Source organism: Neopelma chrysocephalum, unplaced genomic scaffold (assembly GCF_003984885.1).
Source record: "Neopelma chrysocephalum unplaced genomic scaffold, ASM398488v2 Primary Assembly neopelma1_119, whole genome shotgun sequence".
Taxonomy (NCBI): Eukaryota; Metazoa; Chordata; class Aves; order Passeriformes; family Pipridae; genus Neopelma; species Neopelma chrysocephalum.
In genome coordinates, this window is record NW_020897781.1 from 3057202 (window position 1) to 3081712 (window position 24511).

General features: G+C 45.8%; 1 protein-coding gene across 1 annotated transcript; it reads left to right on the top strand.

The window, feature by feature from the left end:
* Positions 1 to 990: 990 nt before the first annotated feature.
* Positions 991 to 24511, top strand: CABLES2 (Cdk5 and Abl enzyme substrate 2). Its single transcript, XM_027697578.1, has 11 exons — positions 991 to 1087; positions 1219 to 2035; positions 14613 to 14684; positions 14880 to 14972; positions 15704 to 15781; positions 17246 to 17354; positions 17911 to 18076; positions 18820 to 18923; positions 19332 to 19438; positions 20754 to 20958; positions 21407 to 24511. Exons 1-11 carry the CDS (start codon positions 991 to 993, stop codon positions 21545 to 21547), a joined length of 1989 nt encoding a protein of 662 aa, XP_027553379.1. The 3' UTR covers positions 21548 to 24511.

The following is a 24511-nucleotide window of genomic DNA, read 5'->3' on the forward strand; positions in this document are numbered from 1 at the left end:
GACATAAAACCTGTATGTGTTTTATAGAACAGTTTCAAAATCTATCTTTTGTTCAGTGCCCATATTTCAGTCCATATCATCAGACATTGGTTTGATTGCTGATGTAGACCATAAGCAATATCAAGAGTTGTCATGTAGCTTCTTCAAGCATGTTTGGCAAGAGCATTCACCATTCTAAGGGCCCAGTGCAAATACATTAATACCTGCTTAATTACAAACATCTCAGTAGTCCCTCATTAATGGCAAATTTGATCTGTACTTTAACATATGTACTGTGTGGGCAAAATCCTGCTTGGGAGCACAAGCTGCTTCAGAGCATGTGAGGTGGGAAGCATGAGAGTCTGCATTTCGGTTTCAGAGGAACAGAGAGGCCACCAGCACCCACACGCTGCTGTTCTCGGCCCCAAAGGGTTCATCATGCCCAGCACAGCTTCCAAACCTCCCCTAGCACAGCTCCCAAACCTCCCCTTCCAGGCCCGAGGGCATGGACATCATCAGAGCACATCAACATCCCCAGAGGAAAGGAAAGGGCAGAGCTTTCTTGCTTGGCAGGCAGTCAGAGCATCATCCTGGGATGTGGCAGACACCAGTTCAAGAGCCTGAGGGGTATGTTTATCCCGTGCAGTATAAACACGCCAGTCTGGGAAGCGACTGAGATGCCTTGAGTTACTTTGTGGAGATAAATACTAAGTTTATGTACTCCCAGACCCGGGTCTGCCTTGCCCATATACGGCCCACGATCAGCACTGCCTTGGCTTTGCTTCAGGAGCTGGGAGCGTGGGGATCCATCCCTTTGCACGGGTTTCGGGGCTGCTGGTGAGTCTCGGGGCTGTGCACGGGGGTCTGCACCCTCGGGGTCGGCGAGCTGGGGTCCACCTCAGCCACGCGAACTGCAGGAGGACTGAGTCCCAGGCTGCGGGGATGGAGCAAGAGGATCGACCGCCTTCATCCGCTTTTGTAGGAGCGCTTTGACGCGCACAGGCGCCCGCGATGGGTTTAACAGATGTGCCCTCCCGCCCGCAGGAAGTCCAGGAGGCCTTGGGAAAGGGAGACCACCAGTGCGACCGAGGGTTTGGGTGGGGAGACGGTGGGTGGAGAAGTTTTAAAACAGTCATACAACGGGACACGGTGGGTATTTGCGAGGGGACACGGTGGGTGGTTGTGCGGGGATACGGTGGGCGGTTTTGCGAGGACACGGTGGGCTTGTGGCTGTGGTAGGGAAGCACTCGAGGGAGGAAGAGGCTGGCAGCGTGACGGCCCGAGGGTGCCGGTCCTGGTTCCCCTCCCGGTCCGCCGGGGCAGCCCCTCCCCGCCCGGGCCCCTCCGGCGCTGCCCGAGCCGGCGGCGCTAGGACCCGGCGGAGCCCCACGGGCCGGCGCGGGGAGGGGCGGGGCCACCCGCCGCGGGCCAATGAGCGCGGGGCCGCGGCCGGTTTCATTTGCATTCGGGCGCGACGCAGCCAATGGGCGCGCGGGCCGCCGGCCGCGCTGCGCTCCTGCCGCCCCGCCCGGGCGGCGCGGCTCATTCGGAGAATGGCCGCGGCCACGGCGTGCGGCTCCCCGCCTCCCCGCCCGCCCCGCGAGCAGCCGCCGCCGCGCAAGCGGGGCGACTCCCGGCGGCGCCAGGCCGCCCTCTTCTTCCTCAACAACATCTCCCTGGACGGGCGGCCGCCCTGCCCGCCCGCCGAGAAGCCGCCGCTGCCCGCCGGCCCGGGCGAGGGGGAGGAGGCGGCGGAGCCGGCCGGAGCCCCCCCGCGCCTGCTGCCCCCGCCGCCCGTATGCCAGCCGCCGCCCGCCCTGCTGCTGCCCGGCGTGCCCGCGCTGGCCGCCGCCGGAGCCAAGGGGGATGCGGACACCGCCCGCGGGGGCATCTTCCTGCCGCAGCTGCTGCTGGGCGGCCCGCTGTGCCCGCCGCCCCCGGCGCCGCCCGCCCTGCCGGGGATGCTGGCGGCCGCCAAGCCGGGCGCCCCGGGGCTGCTGAGCCCCTCGCAGAGCGCGGCGGGCGGCGGCTTCGCGCTGGAGGCGCAGCGGCAGAGGTGAGTGAGGGGACGGGTCTCGCCGGGCCAGCCCGCCCCTGCCGCCCTGACCCCGCGGGGCGTGGGAAGCGCCGGGACCCCCCGGGGCCCTGGGAAGAGCCGGACTTTCCCAGGGCCCTCGGCCGGCCGGCGGCTCCGGGAGGGGGGAGCGGGGCATGGGAAATGGGCGCCCCCGGGGAGAGCGGCCGTGGGAGGCGGCGCCGGCCCCGCTGTGGCCCCGGGAGGGAGCACCTGCCCCGGCAGCCCGGCCGGAGGTGCGCGGGGATCCAGCCGGGGAGCGCTGCCCATCCCGGCATCGGGAGCGCGGCTCGGCCCCGGGGAAGGAGGATGCCCCGGAGGATGAGTGGGATCTGCGGAGGGGATCGCTCGCTGAGGCTCTGGCTGCAGGTCTGCGGAACCCCGAACCCTGCCTCCTGCTTTTCCCCAGCCCCAGTTTCTGCGTTTTTCTGTTTCCAGGTGGAGCTGTCAGGGTCACTGCTAGGCAGGACGCTTCCTCCGTGCACACTGCTGGTGTCGTGCCTTCTCCTGCTCTCTGCTGCTTGTCTCTGCAGTAACTCTGTATTAATGAATGCTTGTGCGCTGGGAACTTGGAATCAGCCTCGGGGGAGGATGCTCTGGCCTTCAGAGCAGGATTACTATTGCATTTCCAAGGCACTTCTATCAGCTTGGAAGTGTTGCTTTTCTAATCGACTGGAAGGCAGGCTCTTGCTCAGATCTTGGGGATTTGAGCTCTGAAAGAACTCTTTTCAGGCTGTTTCTTGCATAAACAGCTCTGTAAAGTGAGCTGGCCCTCTGAGCCTGCAGATAGGCAGCGGTATCAAAGGCTTTAAGTCTCTGTGGTCTTTACAGTGGCTTCCAGAGCTTTGTTAGTGAGCTGAAATAGAGATGTTGTCTGTGCTTTAAAGCTGGGGAGCTTGCTAATGCAGTTGATGGGTATTCCATTTCAGTGTGCATCTCACAGTGGAGGTGTTCTGTGTATCCCCAGGAAACAGCTACTTGGAGGCTCATGTGGATTTGAAGAGAAGTAGCTGTTTTTCAGTAATGTCTGGGGGTCCTCATGTGTTGTCCCTCCTGTGATGTTTTTCCTTCTTGAACTGTTACTTACCAACCATTGATTTTCTTGGAGAAATTGAAGCTGGGCCTGCTCTCTGGGTGTCCTGGATGCACAGATTGCACTGTTGTGTGCTGCTTGTTGAGCAGGAAAGTCTGAAGTGAGGGCGTTGCTGTGGCACAGCTCCTTCCCAGCACTCCTGGTCCACAAGATCCAGCGCACGAGGTGCTCTGCGATTTCATTTCATTGCTTTAATATTGTAGGTAAAGCTCCTGAGGGCAAGTTCTGCATTAAGAGCTTCACAAGCACAGTTCCCTCTGTGGCTGTGGCATTTTGTGTGCCCGTGTGTATGGAGTTCAGGACTGATGGATCTCATGTAAATGGTTCAATCCTTCCCCTTCCTGCTCCAAGTCAATAGGACGCTAAGAAAATATTCCTGGGATCTTCTCATTTGATGTCCCCTTTCTTTGGCACCAGGTTTTAGCTGTTCCACTGGAGTAATTTCAATCAATCCACCTGAAAAGAATGATGAATCAGAAATAAAAGGTAGAGAGAAGTGCAAGGGGGCAATCAAGGGAATCAAAAGGCTTCTGCCTGAGTAATGACAAAACAGACCATGATTTTTCTGCTTGGAAGAGCTGGCTGAAAGGGTATGTTGTATGGCATTAATCAGTTTGTATACTACTTTCAAGGGTGATTTGGAGTGAGAGTTCATCTGGTTTTTATCTTTAAAGAAAGAGAGCATCAGCTGAAACTATCAGACAGAAGATCCACATCTTTACATGGAGATACACACATCTTCTGACAAAATTGACAGTTTTATGCTGCCTGTGGAGATGTGTTAGACCCAACATATCTCATTTTTTTTGCTGACAACTTGCAGGGTGAGGGACTTAAAGCACTTTATTTTTTCACTGGACAGTTCTGTACTTAGTACTGCAACAGAGCATCCCTTCATCCCCCTCTGCGTGGAGCAGAGGCATCTCTTCTTGTTGTAAATACACAAGGAATGATTTGGGGACTTCCTTTGCTGCTGGATGGTGGTGGTTGAGCTTCGTCCCCTTCTGTGTTGGGTGAGCTGTTTACAAAATTGGATTCAGAAATCAATAATTACAAAATGGGTTTGCTTTTACTGGGAGTTGAGAATCTGAGTATTGTTTTGCCATACAGTGATGTTGCTACTCTAGATTAACTGCCTGCATCCTGCAAAGGTAGAGGCATGTGAAGTGGTTGGAGGAAAGCAGGAGGTGGAATCTGCACCACCTTCCTGGACTTTTAAATCCTTGGTGCCCGCTTAAGGCAGGTGTTCTCAGAGTCCTTTTTGAGTCACTGTCAAGAGCTGCTTTGAATTTTCTTCAGTGGAGTCTCTCTTAAATGCTCCAGGAGCACAGTCTGAGGGTCTCCAGGCTCGCTCCACCCATGTTCAGTGACCAGTGCTGCTGCAATCCATGCTGTGACTGGGGATTTCATTGTGCTGGGGCTTGCCCCAATCCATGAAGATCTCTGTCTAGAATTGATGGTATCACTGATGGCAGAGTTTTATTGCAAAACTTGATCTTGTTTGACTTGATTGAGAAGTTGCAAGAAGCTGATGAGACCGGCCAGTGTGGCTCGGGGCAGGTCGAGACGGCACCTCTGCCAGAGTTGGTGGTTAGTTATTAGCAACAGGCAGGACATTCAGCCCAGCCCAGGGAACAAGAGATCTCACCTGATGTAACCTAGAGTTCCTTGGAGTTTCTCAATAGCTGTCAGATCCTTCAGGATGGAAACTTCAGCAGAGGAGGCACCTTCATTCTGGATGCTCGGTTTCTCCGTGCTGCTGGCTGAGCATTATAAACTTAATGACTCTAACCTTCCACTTTTGTTTTCCTAAGGAATCTTCTGTTTACCGGATCTTAAATTACAATGCTGTGTTATACCAGCTTGCCTAATCTGCTTGCCATCCCTCTTCCCTTCTCCTTTTCCACCTTGTTCTGTTCTTTTGTTCTTTCAAAGAACAAGCCTTACAGAAAGCAGTGGAGGGAGGCAGCAAACGGCGAACAAATCGGCATTCACAGATCTTTAATGAATTTCTGCAGCTGGGTCTGAAGCTGGCAGAGCTTTGTGGGGAAACACAGATAACAGAGGGCCCTGGAAATAGCCAGGTTATGAAAGCATGGAAAATGGAAACAACAGCCCTGAATGTCAATGCTTGTTGTGCTTCTGAGGTTTCAGTATAGTGTAATGTAAAGCAGCTGGTTTGGCCATAATTTGCTGCATTTTGCTGGGCCTAAGAATAAATACAGAGAGTAAATTATTTGCGACTGATGCTTTAATGTCCTTGGAGTTCAGTGGTCAGGGAGCTGAACTGAGTGTTCGTGATAGCTCAGTCATTTCTGATTTATCAGCAGATTTAGGTCATTTTGAGAGTGGGAGTTTAAACAGTAGTTGATAACAGCAACACTTTGGACCAACTTTGCTTTTAAGTCTTAATTGGATGCCAGATTGCTGACATAGGTGTGATCAGATTAGTTCCTTGGGTGGAACAGCAGAAATGCTTGGTCAGGATTTTATGCTTATGATGGTTAATGTGTTGTTTTGTCCTACTGTCAGCTTAGCTGCTGTTGTCACTTCAAGAAGTATAAATATTTTTATAAAAACCCTTCTCCTAATAAACAGATTTTGTTGAGATGGATAAAATAAAATTTTCAAAAGTCTTAGTTTTGATTTTCAGCCTTATTTGGAATGAGCTGAACACATGGTGCTTTTCAGAAAGCAGCAAGATCTGTCAGAGCTGGAAAGCTTTGACCTTTCAGAGGTGAACAGTACACTGGGATGTGCTGCTCGGGGCTGGAAGTGAACATATTCTGAATCTGAACTTTATTTAAAAGTCAGCTGAAATGTGAAGGCTGCAGACTCCTCCCAAACAAGCAGGTTGCTTCAGCAGGTTTCTCTCATATTTGCAACTGCAGGTGAATTGCATGTGCCCAACATTAAATATTTTATAGCTGCCTATAGTCATTCCCAGCCAGGTGTATTAACCAGGAGAAGTAAGTTCTCTGCCTAGCAGGAAACTTGGAGATCAGAAAATCCATGACCTTGTGTCCTGCACACCTCTGTGAATGGGTCTGGATCAGACAATCTGAGACACTTGTAGCACCAAGGTTATTTGACCTCTTACATTTAAGAGAGTCCAGAGGCTTAAAAGTGACAGTGCTCTCCAGGCAGGAGTAGTCTGTGCAGAATTAACTACACATGCAGCTGATTTTATCTGTGGATGGATTCTGTAGCTTTTCAAAGGGATTGTGCAGGAGCCCTGGCAGCAGGTTTCGGGATGCTGTGGGATAGGAGACGCTCTGGAAGTGCTGTTTCCACCTTTCCTTTTCCCTTGCTGCCAGCTCAAAGCTCCTCTCCACAGGAGGTGATGAGGGTGGTCAGAATGATGTTGTCGTGCTTCAAGTAAACGAGTCATCAGCCAAGAAAGAAAATGTTGCTAAATTAAATAAAAAAAAACCTGAAAAACTTATTTTTTGGCCCCTCATTCAGATCACCAGTGAGCAAGTCCTGTAGGAGTGTTTCAGTGAGAGGTTCCTTATCCTGGTGTTCCACTGCTGTGGACTGGAATGTACTGTCAAAACCTTCTATAGCAGCACAGCATTCATGGCTGTTTAACATTTTACTTTTCAGATTTATTTTACAGGCTTCCTTTGAGTTAGGAAAAATAACAAAAGCTTCACTGGACCATTATTTTTCAAGTGTAACTCTTGACCCTGGAGTCTGCAGGATCTCTGTGTACTGGGTTAAAACATCATTTCTTTGAGTCACAGTCAAAACCACTTATCTCCTCTCTCCTCCTTGCCTTCCTCCCTCCCCAGATCTCAGCTGGTGAAGTGCCTCCTCCCCAGTCTGAGCACTCAGAGTTCCCAAAACTCACGTTGAACAGCAGCTGAGTGCTGTGGGTGCAATGAAGGACACGTTTAGGTTGTCAGTGTCTTTACCATAACTCTGCTTAGCCCCAAAGTCCTCTTTGAGACTTGCAGAGACGTGGGCTGCCCAAATTTGGATCTGCTTTGCCAGCTGGCAGAGATGGACATCTCACCCACGTGGGGGTGAAGCTCCTCCATCAGGGCTACGTGTGCTCTTGGCACTGTGACTGAGCTGGTTCAGAAGAGTTACTAGCAGTGGTTCTCAGCTTTTTGTAATTTATTGTGAACTGTAGGACGAGGCAGGGATGGAAGAATCTTTGCTTTCCATTCTAAGGAGTAGTTCTGAGCCACAGACAAGCTCTTCTGCTCTGGGTTTGGGTATGGTTTCTTTGGTTTGAAAGGGAAAATAAAACAGGTGAAGAGAGAGGAAGTGACTTGCAAAAATCTCTGTTAAATATATTTTTTTATTTCCTGCATTATGTGTTTTTTAGCTATATTTAGTATATTAAATGTAATTATTTAGTTATATATAGTATATTAAACCCTGTGTTCCTCCTGTTTTCCATCTGTCAGCCAGTTAAAGCTGTGAGGCTGTCAGGCTGAGTGAGCTTGAAGATGTTTTTGAGCCTTCTTTTGAAGGTTGTTCTGAAGTCATCAGGCTCTGTGGTTTGAGTTTAGAAAATGCACAATGAAACTTGGGCTCTTTAAGGAGCATGAGATATTGTTGATAGAGCAGGTGACTGCAGATGGAGGGTGCTCAGCTAAAGCTACTCTTTCAGGCCAACTCTTCAAACACAGCTTTAAACTCCTCTAACCTTTGGTTTATAGCTGTTGTGTATTTAACCTACTTAAATCATTATAGTTCATTCCCTGGAAAAGGTGTTAAATGAAGAAACTTTATCTGGTCTCGTAAGTGCAAGCAAAGCAAAGTGTTTCACAGGGCAGCCCCTCTGATTCACGAGACATACTGAGTCTTTTAAAACTAAAAGCTTGGTTCTGGCTGACCCCACTGCCGAGGCTGCTCTCCCCTTTCCAGGGAATGCTCCCCTTGTTCCAGCCCTTGCTCAGTGTGGTGGTACCCAAGCTGCAGACCTGCCTTGGAGCTGGGTAGCTGTTTCATTTTGGAGTCCCCACAGCACAGGCTGAACTGCTGCTGGTCAGAGCTGCTTCCTCAACAGCATGGACAGATTTGCACTTGCTCTGCTGTGGTTGCTACAATTAAGCGTAAAATTTTGCCCTGGTGAGGCTGCAGCCTCTTGACTGTGGGTTGGATGCCTGATGCAGCGGGAAGAACCAACTGCCCATAAAAACACTGTGAGACCTCTCTAAACTTGCTTTGACTGGGTTTTGTCCAGTCGCCTGTTTTAAATTTTCCTTTCCTTCCCAGTTAAAAGCTTCTCTTTTCTTTTTCCCCTCCTTTTTTTTTTTTTTAAACTCAGGATTTTTGTTGTGCTGAAAGCTTTTATTTAACAAGGCACATGATGAAATGACAGCATCATCTCTCAGTGAAGTGCATGAATATTTCCAGCATAATGCCCATAGTGTCATCAAGGACACACTTTGCATTTCACGTGCCTGTTTTGGTCAGCAGTTCAGTGCTTAGTAAGCAGAGCACAGAGCACAAGGGAACCAGGTTGGTGAGCTAGGAACACCTCCAGAAACTGATAGAAATCCAGAGAAATACTGGTGGTGTCCTGGCCAGCACATCTAATCAGCTTTGTGAGAAGCAGCAGGGATTTTAGGATTGGGCTCTGGGCACAGCAAACCTTGCATCTGGTTTGGTGGTTCTGTTGCAACAGCTGGCTTTCACAATGCTTACTGGAAGGCATTATTTTATCCTTGGATTGTCTAAACACTCTTAGCACCAAAGCAATATGATTTATGAAACGCAATGAATACAAAGCTCGTTTTCTATTAGGTCTTAATCATATGTGGTTGTGAATCAGCAGTGAAGTAGCAGCTGCTGTGAAGATTATCTAATTTCTTGCCTTGTTAGTATTTAAAACTCTCCAGGCTTAGTGAGCTTCCCACTTACTCTGCCTCCACCTTCATTCAAATTATACTTCAATTCTGTTCCTTCTCATCTGTCCCACAGGCTGTGACACATTCTTTCCTTGCATGTGGCTTTACTGGTGTTGGAGGAGTGCAGCAGCGCAGTGTTTGGGACCAGCGGGAAAGCCCCTGGTGCCCTTTCAGTTTTGCGAACAAACCTTGCATAAGAACACAAAGGTGAAGGAATTAGACCTCTTCCCTCCTCCTGAGGTCTCACAGAGGGACCTGCTCTGAAGCCTGAAAGTACTTTTCGTGCTCATGTGGCTGATTTCAGTTTACTCTCTAAAATTAAGATTACTGGAGGAATAAGTTAAACTACCCCCACTGTGAGACTTGTATTTATTCTCTGGCAGTCTGATACTTAAACAAATGTCAGAAGGAGCTCCTGGGACGGTGGCCTGCAATCCAAACTGCACGTTTGTGGTGCCATAAAACAGCGAGTAGCTGACTTTGTGAAGCAGGAGCGCTGAGGTCTGTGCTTACCGTTGGTGATGCAAAGTGTCTTCTCTGCCACTGCCTCTCAATGAACATCAGAGCTGAAACCATCTGTCCATGAAAGTGGCATGCACGGTGCTGGGCACTTCATGGTACAGATTCCTTGTGAAGTCATTTGTTTAACAAAGACATGGTTTTGATGTGATTCAGTGTAAATGACTGACTTTGTTTTGGCTTTAATTACTGAGAACTTGTTGCTATCGGTGAGCTGTACTCAATCTGCTTTTTAGCAGGAATCTCATTAATGTGAGCACCGAGGGTGGAGAGGCAAGGGCACTGATAGCAGAACAGGGATGCTCCCACTCCCACACTCTGGGATGCAAGCCTGGAAACATTAAATGTCTCCTGGGCAGCATAAGAAATGGCTCTTGCTAAAAAGTAAGCTTAAAAACTGGGACTAATTTTCTCAATCCCTTGATGCCTGTGTTTTACCTAGTGAAACCCAAGCACAGTTCATATCTGTTTGCTGGCTTGCCTGTAAGGAATGAAAACAATACAGCTTAATCTTTAAAGTATGTCTTGGAAAAACAAATCTGACAGGTATGTCTTCCTATTGTAAACAGGATTTGGGATCTGGATTTCTTGTGCAAATTACCTTTGACAGTTGTTACTAAGCTAGTGCTTCCAAAAACCAATAAATTTTTTTTGTCCTTGTTATATTCATAACTCAGCCCCTTGACAGCTGTGATTGTACTGAAGCCTGTAAAGGACCTTACAAAGGGACATCTCATTAAAATAAAACTCGAGTGAGAAATAGGAAACCAAATTCTATTAGGCCCTAATTTTACACAGTAATTAAAAATCCTTGACCTCCCCCATGCCAGCCATCTATTAGCAGTAGGGATGGCTAAAGAGCAACAGAGGATATCAGCCTTGCTGCTAATTTTAGTCCAGTGCCTGGGGTGTGTGCCTGCGTGGGTACAATAAGCAGCATCAGCAGGGGGAGGGATGCAGCTCCATCTGAAACAAATCCACCCTGCAGGGCCCTTTGGAGCAGGTCATGTCACTGTCCAGCTCTTGCAGCATCTTTGAATGGTTTTGTCACAGGGCTTGGTGATGCTGGAAGTGATGAGGGTGAGAAGTTGTGGCAGGAGGTGAACTCAGGGTGCAGCTGAACATGGATTGAACTCCGTCTGTGTGGTGGGCTCAGGGTGCAAACCTGTCCCTCAGAGGGCTGGGGGTTAATCAGGATGGGGGGAGAATCCCAGTAAGGTTTTAGAAACTTCCAGTTTCACCCCTCAGGAGGGAGCGAGGCCACCTGGTCTGTTCACCTGCTGTGGCACAAATGCAGGAATCAGAAGGGCAAAAGGCAAAGGAGCTTCAAAATGGCCAAGTGGCAGCTGCACACAGGTTTAAGAAAGATCACTGGTCGCTGTAAGGTCCAGTATTAGGGGTTAAGGCCCAACATTAAGGGGTTAAAATGAGTTTTTGAGGGCTGTTTGTTGCAGAACCTGAGAGTGCTGAGCAGGGTCTTGGGTGCCCAAAAGGCTGCCCCGCTGTCCCTTAGAGGACACAATGGCCCAGAAGCAGGAATGGGGGAGGCTTGTCTGAGCCTGAAACCACATGTGATAGCACAGGATTAGCATCTCTTACATTCAACTATAATAACCTGCTAAAGAATTAGAAACTTGGGCTTCCAACTACAGCAACATCCCCAAACTTTATCCTTGTCCTCTTGGGTGTCTGCAGGTAGCCCAGTGTAGGTGGGAAGTTGGAAAATACTCTTTGCAAGCCATCCAAAGGTCAGTGCTTTTTAATCTGGAGCTGTGACTTAACCAGCTTTTTCCTTTCAATTTACAAGAGGGGAAGTGTAGGGATTACCAGTGCTATACATAGATTGCTCTTAGCTGTGTCCTGTTCTCCTGGGAGCACTTAAGAGCTGTGTCAACCTTGGGGCTGGAGATCCCACGTGCTGCTTGTCCAGTGTTCACCCTCTGCAGAGAGTTTCTCTGCCAGTGCTTGGTGGGCAGGACCAGAAGAGGACAACTTCGAAGCTGAAACCACTCAAAAGTTGGGTTTCCTCGGTGGGAGATCCATCAGAAAGGATAAATGTGTGGGCTGCCCACTGCTTCCCAGGGCAGGAGTCAAAATGTAGCTCTGAACATAATTTGTTGTGGTTTCTCTGAACATAAGGGGGTTTTGTGGGCTTTTTTAAAGTGCGTGTTTAGCTCGTACAGGACTTGGCAGCAGTGTTGGATTGTGTGAGTCCCCATGTGCACATGGAGATAACAAGCCAAGGCATAATCCAGAATTCCTCTGCTTGATAGCCCCTTATCTCTGGGCATGTGCTGTGTGTGTGTTTTCTCTCTTGGTGGGTCCCCTCCAGGTGCTGGCTGTGTAAACACAGTTGCTGTTTTTAATGATCTAGGAGGGTCCTGCTTTGGCCTTTACTGGCTCCTGAAACAAAGGGAAGCAACCGAAAGTGACTCCTGGCCAAGGACGTACAACCAACCAAACCCTGTGTGGCTTGTCAGGGCAACAGCTGGTACTGGCAAACAGGCACGTTTGAACTTTCTTTAGGGTGCTGTTGGAATTACAGCCTGCTTCATGGAACCCATAAACATTTTAGTATCAGATACTTCAATTTCTAATTGTCAGGTCGCACATGGGTAAGGGTGTGTGTAAGGTAACTCACAGCATATGTAGAGATGTTGGTATTCTTAGTATTTAGGTTGCATTTAGCAACAGACACACTGTGTAAAGTACTTAAAATCCTTTGAATTCCAGTGGATCAGGCCATAAGCAAGAAGTGTTATCCCAGATGAAGCTGCTGAGCATGGGATAGGTGACTCAACATTTTTGTGTCGAAGCTGGCAGTCACTGGAGCCATCCTGTGCAGCTTGTTGTTCAAGTGTGAGTTGGTTGCATGAGAAGAACACTCAAACTAAAGCAGATATGTGTGTGTGTGTGTGTGTATAAGACTACTCAAAAAGTGTTAAATTTTGCTGCATGTTCCAAGTACTGCGCTAGCGAGTCTCAGACTGCGGTGAGGGTGCTGTGTTGCTGTAAAATGTTGGATTGAGCATAGAAACTATTTCAGGTTCTCTGGATTAGTGAAAGGTCTGTATGTACACTCCATTTTGAGGTTTGAGGGAGAATGTCGTGCTTAGCATCAGGGACTCCTTCAAGGTGACAGCTTCGCTGAGGACAGAAATTATTTACAAGTGTAGCTAAAAATGAAGTTTCCTGTTGGCAGAGTGGGGATGAGTCATTGTGGTTCTGAGTCAAGGGGTGGGATCTTCCCTTTGCTGCATCAGGGTTTTACTTCCAGATATGCTCTCGGAGCAGCAGGCTCAGGTGTTTGTCACTCTTGCCCCTGTTACTGAGAAAACAGGGCGGTGTTCAGAAGTGTAACACCCCGGATGGGTCTCCACCGTGGAAATCCTGTGCTGACACTGGGGGTGGTTGCATCTGCAGCACTGTGGAGTTAGTGAGGCTCTAGCTGTGGCTCTCCCAATCCATCCTGTTTCAGCAGCATCCTTTTACAGAACTACATGCTTTTTTTGTACCAGTGCCTGTTGGCATTGGCTGTGTTTTCCCTTTGCTTGCCATACATGGCGTCCTTCTCTCTCCATCCAGCCAGGTCTCCCCTGGGAGGGGAGGAAATCTGTGGATGTAACCGGCTGCCTTTGTGCCAGGAGGTTTGTGATCACCTCCTCATTTTGTGAAGGGTTTTTTATTGCATTTTAGATGGCAACACAGACTAGAGAACCATATGTTTGTGAAAGCATTAAATGCTCCTGTGCTGTTCTTGTTGAAAAGCAAAAGAACAATAATAATTTTAAAACTGAAGTGCTGGTGAAGGGTGTTGAAGCTGTGCCAGGAACGTTCTCCAGCAGCACCTTAATGGCTGTTGATCGTAGGAGGCTGTTTCTAGCAATACTGAAGGTGTTAGTCCTGTGGGAGAATTTACCTCTCCTGTGTTTACAGAAATGGACACTAATTTTTCATCCTCCTACCTGTTTGAGTCATGGGCTTTTCTTTCTTTTAAGAATGCCTGAACAGCTAAGAGTCTGCTCTGATGCGGTTTAAAGTTTGATTTTTATTTTTTTGTCATAAGTAGATTTCGTCAAACCAGAGTCCTGCAACTTCTGTCTCATGTGCTGCTTCTACACTGACCTTCATGGCAGTTGAGTTACTGTTAGTTGAGTTACTGCGTCATTTGGGAAGAAAACTTTGGATTTTAACAGACATGGCTTGTGCTAAAAGTGTAGCACAATGTATGCTTAAAAAAAAAGTAGAAAATATGGATTCTCAGTTGTGGTGTCAGCATTTTGCTGGTGGCAGTTTAATCCGAGTGCATTGTTCTATGGAAATTGCAGTCACAGTTGCACAATTCATTTGTAAATCTCTACTAACAAAGAAGGACTTCACTTGGACAAAAGTAATGTATCTTACTTTGGCAAAGTCTATTTTTTTGCTTAAACGTAATATCCTATTACTGTTGCACTAACTCACATGATTCCTACTATTATTCTTGCATCTTCCATTCTGGGACTTCAGATGTGTGCCAAATACTTTTTGCTTCCTCTAATAACCCTCTCTATTGTTTTCCGGAGAGATCTGTTGGTTTTATTGAGCTGCAGCTCTAGGCTCTCAGTCTGCTGACTCCTGCAGCTGGAGACAAGGGTTCTGAATTGAGAATACACACAGATGTCTGGTCATCATACAGATATACCTATATCTGAACATAAATTAATAAAAAATTACTTGTTCCCTTGCTTTGATGGGGGGAGCTTTTTGCAACATTTCTTGTCAGATTTTAAATCGGTGTTTGGAAGCTTTCTGATGTTTAATGTAGTGGTAGGTGGTGTTCTTTGTGGACAGCAGTGAATGCTCTTATTAATGAAGTTGGTGTAAATACGTATTTCAAGGGTCCTAGAGGGGGAGACAAGTTCTTGGCCTTTTTAGGAACTTCAAACTCTTAGTTAAGCACTCTTGCAACAACAACAACAACAAAAAATTCCAGAAAACCTGCCATTTGTCCTAAGAGCTCGTAGATCTGTTGCAGTTCATAAACTCAGAGGCCATGAACTAATATTGTTCACTCTTCGTGGTGTTGTACATTTTACAGAAGGCGTTTTATCTCCCAGCGCTGCTCTCTAGACTTTTTAGAAGACATAGTGGAATATGCCAGTGTACGAAGGTACTTTTTTCAAAAGCAGCATTAATCTCAACTCGTTGCATGCAGTCCTCTCCTCCCTCCACCCTCTTCCACGCCAATATCTGAGGTCCTGCATGCTAGTGCTGCCATCTGATCATACAACTGGCATGACTCTTTTTTTCAGAGCACTTAACAGATTTGGGGGTTTTCTTTTTGTTTTTCTTTTTGTTGTTGCAGAACCAAGCATATATCTGGATCTCCAAGACACAAAAGTTTGAAGAAGATGCACTTCATCAAGAACATGAGGCAGTATGACACCAAAAACAGCAGGTAACTTGTGGAGATCAAGGTTCCCCCTGTGCTCAGGTGCAGTAGGATGTGCCCAGATGCAGAATCCAGTTCCATGGAGCTGGATATTTAATATCAGTGGAAATAAGGGGATGTCCTTGGGGCCTTGTTAGTTTTATACAGACTTCTATCAAAGGCATTAGGTGCTCATAGCTGCTACATTTGCAGCAATACACTGATGATTCTGCCATCCTACTTGGAGGAGGTTATATCTTTCTCTCTTAACACCTTCCTTATCTCTCACACACAGAGAGGTCAGAGCTGAGGAGGATTTAAGGAGAATGACTTGGTTTAGCTGAATTCTTGGCTCAGTTGCTGAGCAGGAGAGAAAGGGGTGGCTGTGTTCATGTTTATTATTAATAGAAGTGTGAGGTTTCATCTAAATGTAAAATATTATCTACTTCTTTCCACAAGGTTTATATAAAAATTACGTAAATATAGATATATATTTAAAGACTCTCCTTTGAGGAGTTCCCAAGGTGATGGCACTTAGTGAAGGCTGGAGTTTTATATAGAGCTTAACCCCAAGGACCTGCAGGGTCAGCATGAAACCTCTGCTCTTCTGCTGCTTTCTGAAAACATAACATACATAGCAAGATCTATGTGACTTGCAGAGCAAGACAAGAAGAGTCTTGTGTTCATATTGCATAAAAAGCTGCTCTGTGGCTTCTGGATCTTAATTCATGTCCTGATCTTTTCCCATCTGCTTACAGGATAGTGTTAATCTGTGCGAAACGAACACTGTGCGTGGCTTTTTCTATCCTACCTTACGGGGAGGGTTTACGGATCAGGTGAGTCTCTTGAACTGCTTTGTGAAATGTCTGGTCTGCTGTTTCAAGAGATCTTTTGAAATGAGTAACGTTGCTGTAGGTCTCCTGTTTTGAAGCAGGTGAAGTTAATTAACTTACCATTCATGGGTAAGGACAAGGACTTGCTGTCAGAGCTGTAAAACCAGATATTGCCACAGTGTCAAAGTGTCCATTCAAACTTCCAAAGAAAAATAGTGGAAAAGGTAGACTGTTCTTCCAGTGTTTACTGACATTTTAAAGCACTCCAGCCCTGTAAAATCTCTGAAATCAGCTTTGAATAGATGGTGTGATTGGTTGCTGTGTAGGATTTTCTGTACTCCTAAAGTGTCAGCTGTCTTTAGTGTCACAAACAATGGTATGAGCAAAAACGCACAAGGAGCATCAGGGAAGGATGCTGCTGCCTTCCATGGAAACCCTGAGGGGTTTATAGTGAATTTACACCTAAATAAGTTTAAGATGCTCTTCTGTTTCTCAGCTCTAAGCCATGAATGTCACTATTTGCAATCTGAGAAAAGCAGAAACAGTTTAGACTGATTTGAACAGCTTTTAGTGTTTGGACTACATTTTTATATACAACTGTCAGTCTGATCACTTACGAGAAACAAAATCTGCAAACTGGATTTCCCTGCATCTCTCCTCAGTCCCTTGTGAAGTTTAAGTTGATTCTGTAAAGGTCTGTGATCCACAAATGTACCATAGAAAATACTAATTCTATTCTGATCCAATTCTGGCAAAACAATTGTGTTGTCACTTCTGTCCTGTACGTAACTTATGGACAAAGGAAACGGATGCTTAGTGGTGGGAATTGTATTGTATGCAAATACATTGCCATAAAAATAGTTGATGGGAAAATATTCCCTCACATAATAGAAAGGCAGCAAGGTCACTGGAGCTATTTCAGAGCAGTTCTGAGCACTGGGCTGCTCTGCTTCTAAGCTGGTAAGGCAGTTCTTCAACTGAAAGCTGGTTTTTTGGATTGGAATATCGGTGACGAAGCTCCATGTTGCCATCGCTGACACAAAGTTCTGCAGCCTTTATTCTGAATTTGAGTTTGTGTGCACAGGGGTTGGGAAATTGCACTTGAAAGGCAAGTTTCTAGTCCTGGAAAGCTATTAATGTACGTCCTATTTGCTGTGAGGTGTTTGAGCATTAGTGTGTTAGGAATGGTGTGGTCTTGTGCAGAAAGACCATATCAGAAAGTTAAGCGTTAGTAGGTGTATTGGTACAGATTTGCATTAAAATGAGATTAACAACCCCAAGTTTTGAAAAGAGTAGTTAAAAATTCATGCTTTCTCTGAGGTGGGACTGAGGGGTTGCCCTGTTCCCACGCAAGAGAACTCTGACCTGATTGTTGGCTATATCTAGGGAATGGAACTGGGGTTTGCCACAGAGGAAACTGGGCTTGTACTGCATTTTGTAATAGTGCCCTTTCTTACCTGCATTTAGTGATCTGAAAATGGAAGGACAGAAGCAGCGACATCCTTCTGGGGGAGTTTCAGTCTCCACTGAGATGGTGCTTGGACTGGAAGGAGTAGAGCTGGGTGCTGATGGCAAGGTAAGGGCACTCATTTTTTCACCCTGGAACCATTTCATACTGGGACAAAACACTTAATTTATGCAGTGCATTGCTATACATAAAGTGAAAGCTATGGCTTTTCACACCAGTGGAAGTTTTAGATCCTTAGTTTGAAATTCTGGCCTGTGATAATGTTTCTTCTGAAGAGGCTGTTGAAGCTTGTGATCACTTCTGCCTCTGTTTCTGGAGACCTGATTTGACTTTGCTATCTTGGGCAACATGTGAGTGATGTTTTGATAGAAATATGGGTGAAATTTAGACCCCTTTAGTGAAATTTATATTCCACCAGAATTTTACTGCTGTGATTCTCCCCTTTGCCACACCACCAAATCTCCTAAAACACTTCCATTCTGAAGTTGTGGAAACAAGGCATACCTCATCCAACTTTTCCCTTTCTTCCTGTCCCACAGTTTCAAGGTCCCAACTCCCAAGTACAAACTCCAGGGGCCCTCTGAGTTGGAAAATCCTAGCTGTCTGGAAATAGGCTTTTCAGTCAACTTCCCCCCATAACTCCTACAACGTTCTCTTCTTTCAGGTTGTGTCCTATGCAAAATTCTTGTACCCCACCAATGCTCTGGTTGTTCGCAAAGCCGACGGCTACGGTGCTGTTCCCTCGAGTCGAGCCAGTGCTCCACGGAGTCTTCCTGGATCAAGATACAAACCTGTGACAGCAAAAACAATACCAGCAGGGACAGACATTGGTAAGGGCAGGCACCAGCTCTGTCATCTCTTGTGCACACAGCAGAAAAGGCACAGATTTGTCTGAGACAATTGCAAGCGGTCATTGGGATGGATTTGCTGCAGCTGGAAGGAGACTGGCTTTAGCAGAGCCTAGTAAAGAAGGCTCATTAGTGAAGTCTAAATGATGAGCCTTAGGAGTGAGACTTCCACATGTTCCTTACATCCTCCATATATCTGGCCTAGTTCTGATTATGCCATTCAAGGAGCACAAAGCTTTTCCTTGGAAATGTAAAGTTTTATATTACTCACTAAGAAACATCTGGTGTACGTGGATCCAGGTGGTTCTCCTTGCCTTCTAGCACAGGAACAACACATAAGCCAAAGAGTTTGTGCCAAGAATCCCTTTTCTCATGTAAAAGAGCAAACCCAACAACTCTGCTGTCTGTTAGATATAGGCAAAAGAATTCAGTCTTGTGCTGTTGTTTACTGGGTATATTTGTAGGTGGTAAACTCAGTTTGCACTAAGTCTGAAATGGTGCATCAGGCACATGGTTGAGAAAGAGCTTGTTTGGCCATTTTTTAATCATTTTAAAACCTGACTGGTACATTTACAAATGCAAATGTGTGACTGTAGCTGAAGTTTACCCATATTATGAGATCTGTCAACACTTAGTGTTTGCTGTCTGAAAACTTTTTTAAAGAGGAAACGGGGAACTTAAAGCTCTATATCTTGTGACCCAGTGTGCTTTCCTCATTCCCTCAGGAAGTGAAGCTGGGGAAGCTGCAGAGTATGATCCAAATCTTCTGGATGATCCTCAGTGGCCCTGTGGAAAACATAAACGTGTTCTCATCTTTGCCTCTTACATGGTGAGTGACTGGCACACCTGAACGGGGGAGCAAGTGAGTGCCTGGAAGATCCTCCTATAAAGGATTTGCTTGAGGAAGAAAAATTCCTCTTGGAAGAAGACGTTGAGTCTTTTCTGATAATTGATTAGGAAAACTACAAACAGTTGAGTTTGTACAGTGAACTTGTTGAGGGCCAACCTGGCACCTATCTTCATGTTGTCATCTACTTCTTGTAACCATTTGCTTACTAGTTTAAGACTGTCTGTAGTTGGGCTTCAACATGATCTATTAACCTTAGGACATTTCAGAAATGTTAGATTGTGAATAATAAAACTAAGGTTTGCCTTTGCATTTGTGTCCTTGGAAGATTTCTTCAGTTGTCAGTCCTGTTCACAAGACAAATGATAAATTTTGCCTCTTGTGTTTCAGACTACAGTCATAGAATATGTGAAACCATCAGACCTTAAAAAGGATATGAATGAAACCTTTAGAGAGAAGTTTCCTCATATTAAGTTGACACTGAGCAAAATCAGGAGGTAAGAAATAAGCACTGAGTAATGAGAACATCATCTACACTGCACGAGGCTGCTTTTATCTTCCACTCGTATGGAGCAAATACTCCATCTATTAATAGCATATATGATTAAACACTAATCTCCTGTTGCCAGTTGAGCTGACTGTAGAGTGACAGCCCTGTACAGGAATGTTTAGGGTGCTGAGAAAGGCTAGCAGTTGGTTTTCACAGTTCCACCTAGAAGGGTTTTGTTTCACTTACTGTGGGGTACTAACACTACCATCCAATTAACAGTGAGGCAGCATTAGCTTTGAAACAAACACTTGTAAACTGATTGCTTGGCTGCAGTGCACTCCCACTCCAACTGGATTGGCTTTCTGGGCCCTCTGGCTATTTTTGCCTTTCAATTACCAGACTCACTGATAAAAACGGCCTCTAACAAGATTCTAGGATAAAGGGTGTTAAATCTGGGGAGTCTTGGTAAAGAAAAACATTTTGTGAAAGTCACACAGAATTTCTCAGCTTCCAGTAAATGTATGTGGCCACTCCTCAGCAAGGTGCACTGTTGCACCTTCAGAGAGCTGTAATCTTACTGGTGTTACAGGGTGATGAATGCAGTCAGGGCCTGCTGAAATAGCAGCTTAAACATGATTCTGCTGAATCAGCAGGGCCAGGTGTAACTCAGCTCCAGCTGAAGGTTTGCTTGGGCAGTCTGTGTTCAGCCAGGGTCCTGCATACTCCTCTTTGTAGCTGTTTGGAGTAATGTGTTCACACAGAGAGCTTGCAGGTGTAGTGTGGGTGGCAGCCAGGAGAGGTACCACTGCCTCCAGGTCTGCCTTAATGCTGAGGTGAAGGGCTGGCTGTTGTGGGGAGTGTGTAAACCAGGCTGCCTTCACCCTCACACCTGGCTCTTACACAAGGCATGTAGTAGACAGGTCTCTACACAGCAACTGCTGTGATCTGCACAGCTCTGATGTGGTTTTCTGTAGGTCAGAGTGGTTCAGTCTCATGATATGAATCACAAACCATTTTGTGAGCCAAGAAGGAATCATACAGCAATAGCCTGTGTGTCAGTGAGGCAGCTAAGCCCTGTTTTTTGGGCAGATGATGAGAAACTGTTCTACCACAGTGGATGTTGCCAGCTAGGTTAAATCAGTGTGTGCGGCAGCACCAGGTTGCTGCCAGCTGGACTTTTCCACTCTAGGATAATACTTGTCATGGTTTTCCACATAGGAGTCTTGCCCATATGCTCCTCTGAGTTGCCATACTGCAGTATCTCTAGAGCATTTCATAAGAGCTGTCATGTTGGGGGGGGGTATCTTTTTTCCTATTCCCAGTTTGAAGAGAGAGATGAGAAACCTGAGTGAAGAGTGCAATCTGGAGCCTGTTACTGTCTCCATGGCTTATGTTTACTTTGAGAAGCTCGTCCTCCAAGGCAAACTCAACAAACAGAACCGCAAACTGTGTGCTGGTGCTTGCGTCCTGCTCGCAGCCAAGATCAGCAGCGACCTCAGGAAACACGAAGTTAAACACCTTATAGATGTAAGTCAGACTTCTTACAGGTGTTGTCAGAACCTTCTCTCTAGTTCGTAGGTGAAGACAAACGTTAAAGCAAAGATTTTCAGCGGCGCGTGCTTGCATTTAAGACCAGCTTTTCCAGACAACTTTATGTCTCATTAGGGCCCTTGATTTATTTTTTTAATTCATTAAATTATCTGAGTGGTGCAGGCTAATGTCTTACTGATCCTACAGTAAAGTTATTTTTGCACTTGCATATGTTTGCCTGAGAAGCAGTAACTGTTGTGTGGGTGTCACAGCTGAGCTGATAAGCTGATCTCTGGCAACACATTTTGATTCTGTAGGTACAGCTCAGGCCATGCATTGCTGACTCCTGTTTTATGCCGACTTAATTTAGCAGTGCCTTAAAATCATCTGGATTAACTGATTCTTCTTCCTCCCCCTCCTTTGTTTTGTTTTGTTACTGCCATAGAAACTAGAAGAGAGATTCAGATTCAACAGAAGGGATCTCATCGGTTTCGAATTCACCGTCCTTGTAGCTTTGGAACTGGCTCTTTATCTTCCTGAAAACCAAGTTTTACCTCATTACAGACGGCTCACGCAACAGTCTTAACCAAAGCTCCGTCCCAGCCGGCAGCCGGCGGTGCCAGGGATCGCATCCCTGGATGCTGCTGGTGGAGGTGCCACTGGCCTCGCCGTGTGCGTCCCGCCGCGGCTCCAGCTCGTTTGGAAGGCTGCAGGGTGTTGTCAAACTGTCGAGTTGTGTGTTGTGGACACGGATGCCAAGCCTGGGGGATGGTACGAGAAGAGTTAATGAACTTTTGTTTTCTTTTGGACGTTTAAAGCACAAATATTCACCAGTCAGCTGTCGCGGCTGCTTATTACTCCTTATTTATCTTTTTGGTTTTACTAAAACTGCTCTTCCCTATGAAGAATACTATGGTATTGGTTCTTTTTTTCTTTTTTTTTTTTTTAGCACTTATTCTATTCCTTGAAACTAAGGGAAGCATCACTTCCATTCCAGTGCACCATAAAGTTCAGATATTTCTAAGAATCTTCTCGCATTTTTACATTAATGAAATGCATACTTTATTTTTTTAAAGATGTGCCTAAAACTGGCTGGTCTGGTACCAGTGCTTTTTAAGTTAGTTCTGTTATTTAGTGGGAAATCCTGAATTTGTATAGCCATTTATTCTTTACCTGCATTGGCCTTGCATACAAGGAACACAATTCCAGTATATCTGCACTGAGGATACACAGGGCATCTGTTCTATGATTCTGTAGATCCATAAGTAGCGAGATTGAAATTACTCCGTTCCAATTTATTTACTGTTAGTACCTTAAAAATACACATTTCACTTAAAAAAGGAAAGATGGTTTGAAAATCTGTCATGAAGTACCACATGTTGAACAAGGTAGCTGGGAAGTGATTGCCGTCCTAATTCACTCTTCAGTGGAAGATGAGCGCTCGACTAAGAGCGATTTGCTGTCAAATGTATCATTTAGGATTTTTATTTGTTTCACTGTTCCATAGCCTGAAATAAGCACCTTTTTAATATGACTGTATTATATATGGTCTTATGTGCTCTGAGCAAGTATGAAGTCAGTAGAGTTACTGCTGCCAAACGAAGCCAATGAAACAAAGCATGCTCGGTATTTAAAATGCTACTTTTTTTACTCGGTTCTTCCAAGCGTTGCATCACTGTGATGGTCCTCATAAAACTGGCATTTCTTGCACATCTGAGCAGCCACCGACTGGTGCCCAGCAGCGCTCTAGAGCGTACGCACAGGTTAAATAACTTCTCTGAACATTGGCTATTCCTTCGTTTGTTTTTTAAATATCCAGGTTGGGAATGAATTCTTGATTGTACTTGGAACCTTCTGTGGTATTGGCTCTTGGGTTTATTTTCTGAAGCAATATTATAAGTAACTGTGTCCGTTTGCAAGGAACAAAACTGATACTTGGCTATTTGAGAAATTTGTAATTTAAGTTTGACTCCTAAATGAAACACCAGACCTTGTGCTGAGGTCAGGGGCTTGCTATCTAACATGTAAAGTAATGTAAATTCCTGTTCCTTGTATTAAATGTTGGTTGTAGCCAAAACCAAGGCTGAATCTTTGCTCTTCAGCCTTGTTTTGTCTGAAGCTAATTTGGCTTCATTAGAATTGCAGCAAACTTTACTGGAGCCCCTTCCTCTTTGAGTAGGGTTCAAAGTGTATTTTTCATATATAATAGTTACAGTGACTATCAAATCTTTTGTAACTGTGTTCAGCTGTACGTAGCTTCAAACTATTTGTGTAAAATTTAATATGCTTGTGATTTCTCTAACACAGAAGGATTTTCCAGTCTCCATAAGGTAGCTAATAGCTTAGACAATAAGCTTGCCAGTTATCTTCTAAAAGGTTTAAAAAATTGCCTACTAGTTAAACTTTCTACTGAATATAACTGTGCTTGCATGCAGAAATAGTGATGTACTTAACATCTAGTGTGTAATGAGCCTCCAAATTAGCAAACAGTGGTGGAGACAGCTGAGGTGGTCCAACATTTCCTCAAGGCATTGTGGAGGGGACAGAAGTACAACTGAGCAAAGAAATTTCTCATAGGGTGTCTCCAGAAAAGCTTGGTTAGTATGAATGAAATGAGAAAATATCTTTTCTCTAAGAACTTCTTTGTTTAGTGTATAAAGAGTTTTACGTAACAAAATTAACTTTCCTTTCTCACCATCAAAGGGGAAAAAACTGCTCTTTGGTTTGCAACACTTTGCAGTCTCTATTCAGTGGAAGTTTGTCTAGTTGAAGTGGCCATCTGGGCTGTAATTACACTCCCAGAATCACGTCACAAACCGGCAAGCTTTTGTTTTCTTCCAGGAGAACAAATTAGGATAAGGAGCATTAAATTACAGAATGCTGAATGTTGTCTTAATAGTTATTCTAAAACTTGGCTTGGGCACACACTTGAGTTCAAAAGCTGTTGGGAGCACAGGCCAAAGATGACGCAGGGCAGCGAGTGCTGTGCCAGTCTCTGGCAGAGCCTGGGGTTGGGGTGATGCTGCCCAGAGCCGTAGCCTGGGGCTTGTACATCAGGCACCTTGTGTGTCTGTGCAGAAACAGCCCTTCTGCAGAGATACACCAGCTCTGTGTGTTTGTGTGTTGGTTTTTCCCATTTCTAGAGTGCAGCTCGCAGTCCTGTGTGGGGAATCTCTCTTTTCACCTAAAAGCTGCCACCATGTGGCAAAGGACTATTAGTACGTTTTTTGTTCGTAAACTCAACGTGGGACCCAAAATAAAACCCAGATCTGCCGGTTTACGTTTTCACAGCCAAACTCCTCTTGCTCTGAAGAGAAACAGGTTTACGCTCGGGGGGGTCTTTTGCTGTGTGAAGGTGCTGCTGGGGTGGCTCAGCATGGAGAACTCTCTTGATAAGAGGCTGTACATTTTCCTGTAAACAATACTGCTCTGGTTTTGTCATGCTCCATTATTTAAATGTCTGAGTTGTAGCCTAGTTTGTTTTTCTGGTTTTTTGGGTTCTTTTTGTTCTTTCTGTGAAATTAAGATGCTGTGAAATAAAACCTGTTTT

What these genes read in the sequence shown, in the direction of transcription:
- CABLES2 (XM_027697578.1), top strand. Translation starts at nt 991, where the DNA reads ATGGGTTTAACAGATGTGCCCTCCCGCCCGCAGGAAGTCCAGGAGGCC. An exon ending in GAATATGCCAGTGTACGAAG is followed by an intron (nt 14,685 to 14,879) that starts GTACTTTTTTCA and finishes TTGTTGTTGCAG; the next exon opens with AACCAAGCATATATCTGGAT. An exon ending in AGCTGGGTGCTGATGGCAAG is followed by an intron (nt 17,355 to 17,910) that starts GTAAGGGCACTC and finishes CTCTTCTTTCAG; the next exon opens with GTTGTGTCCTATGCAAAATT.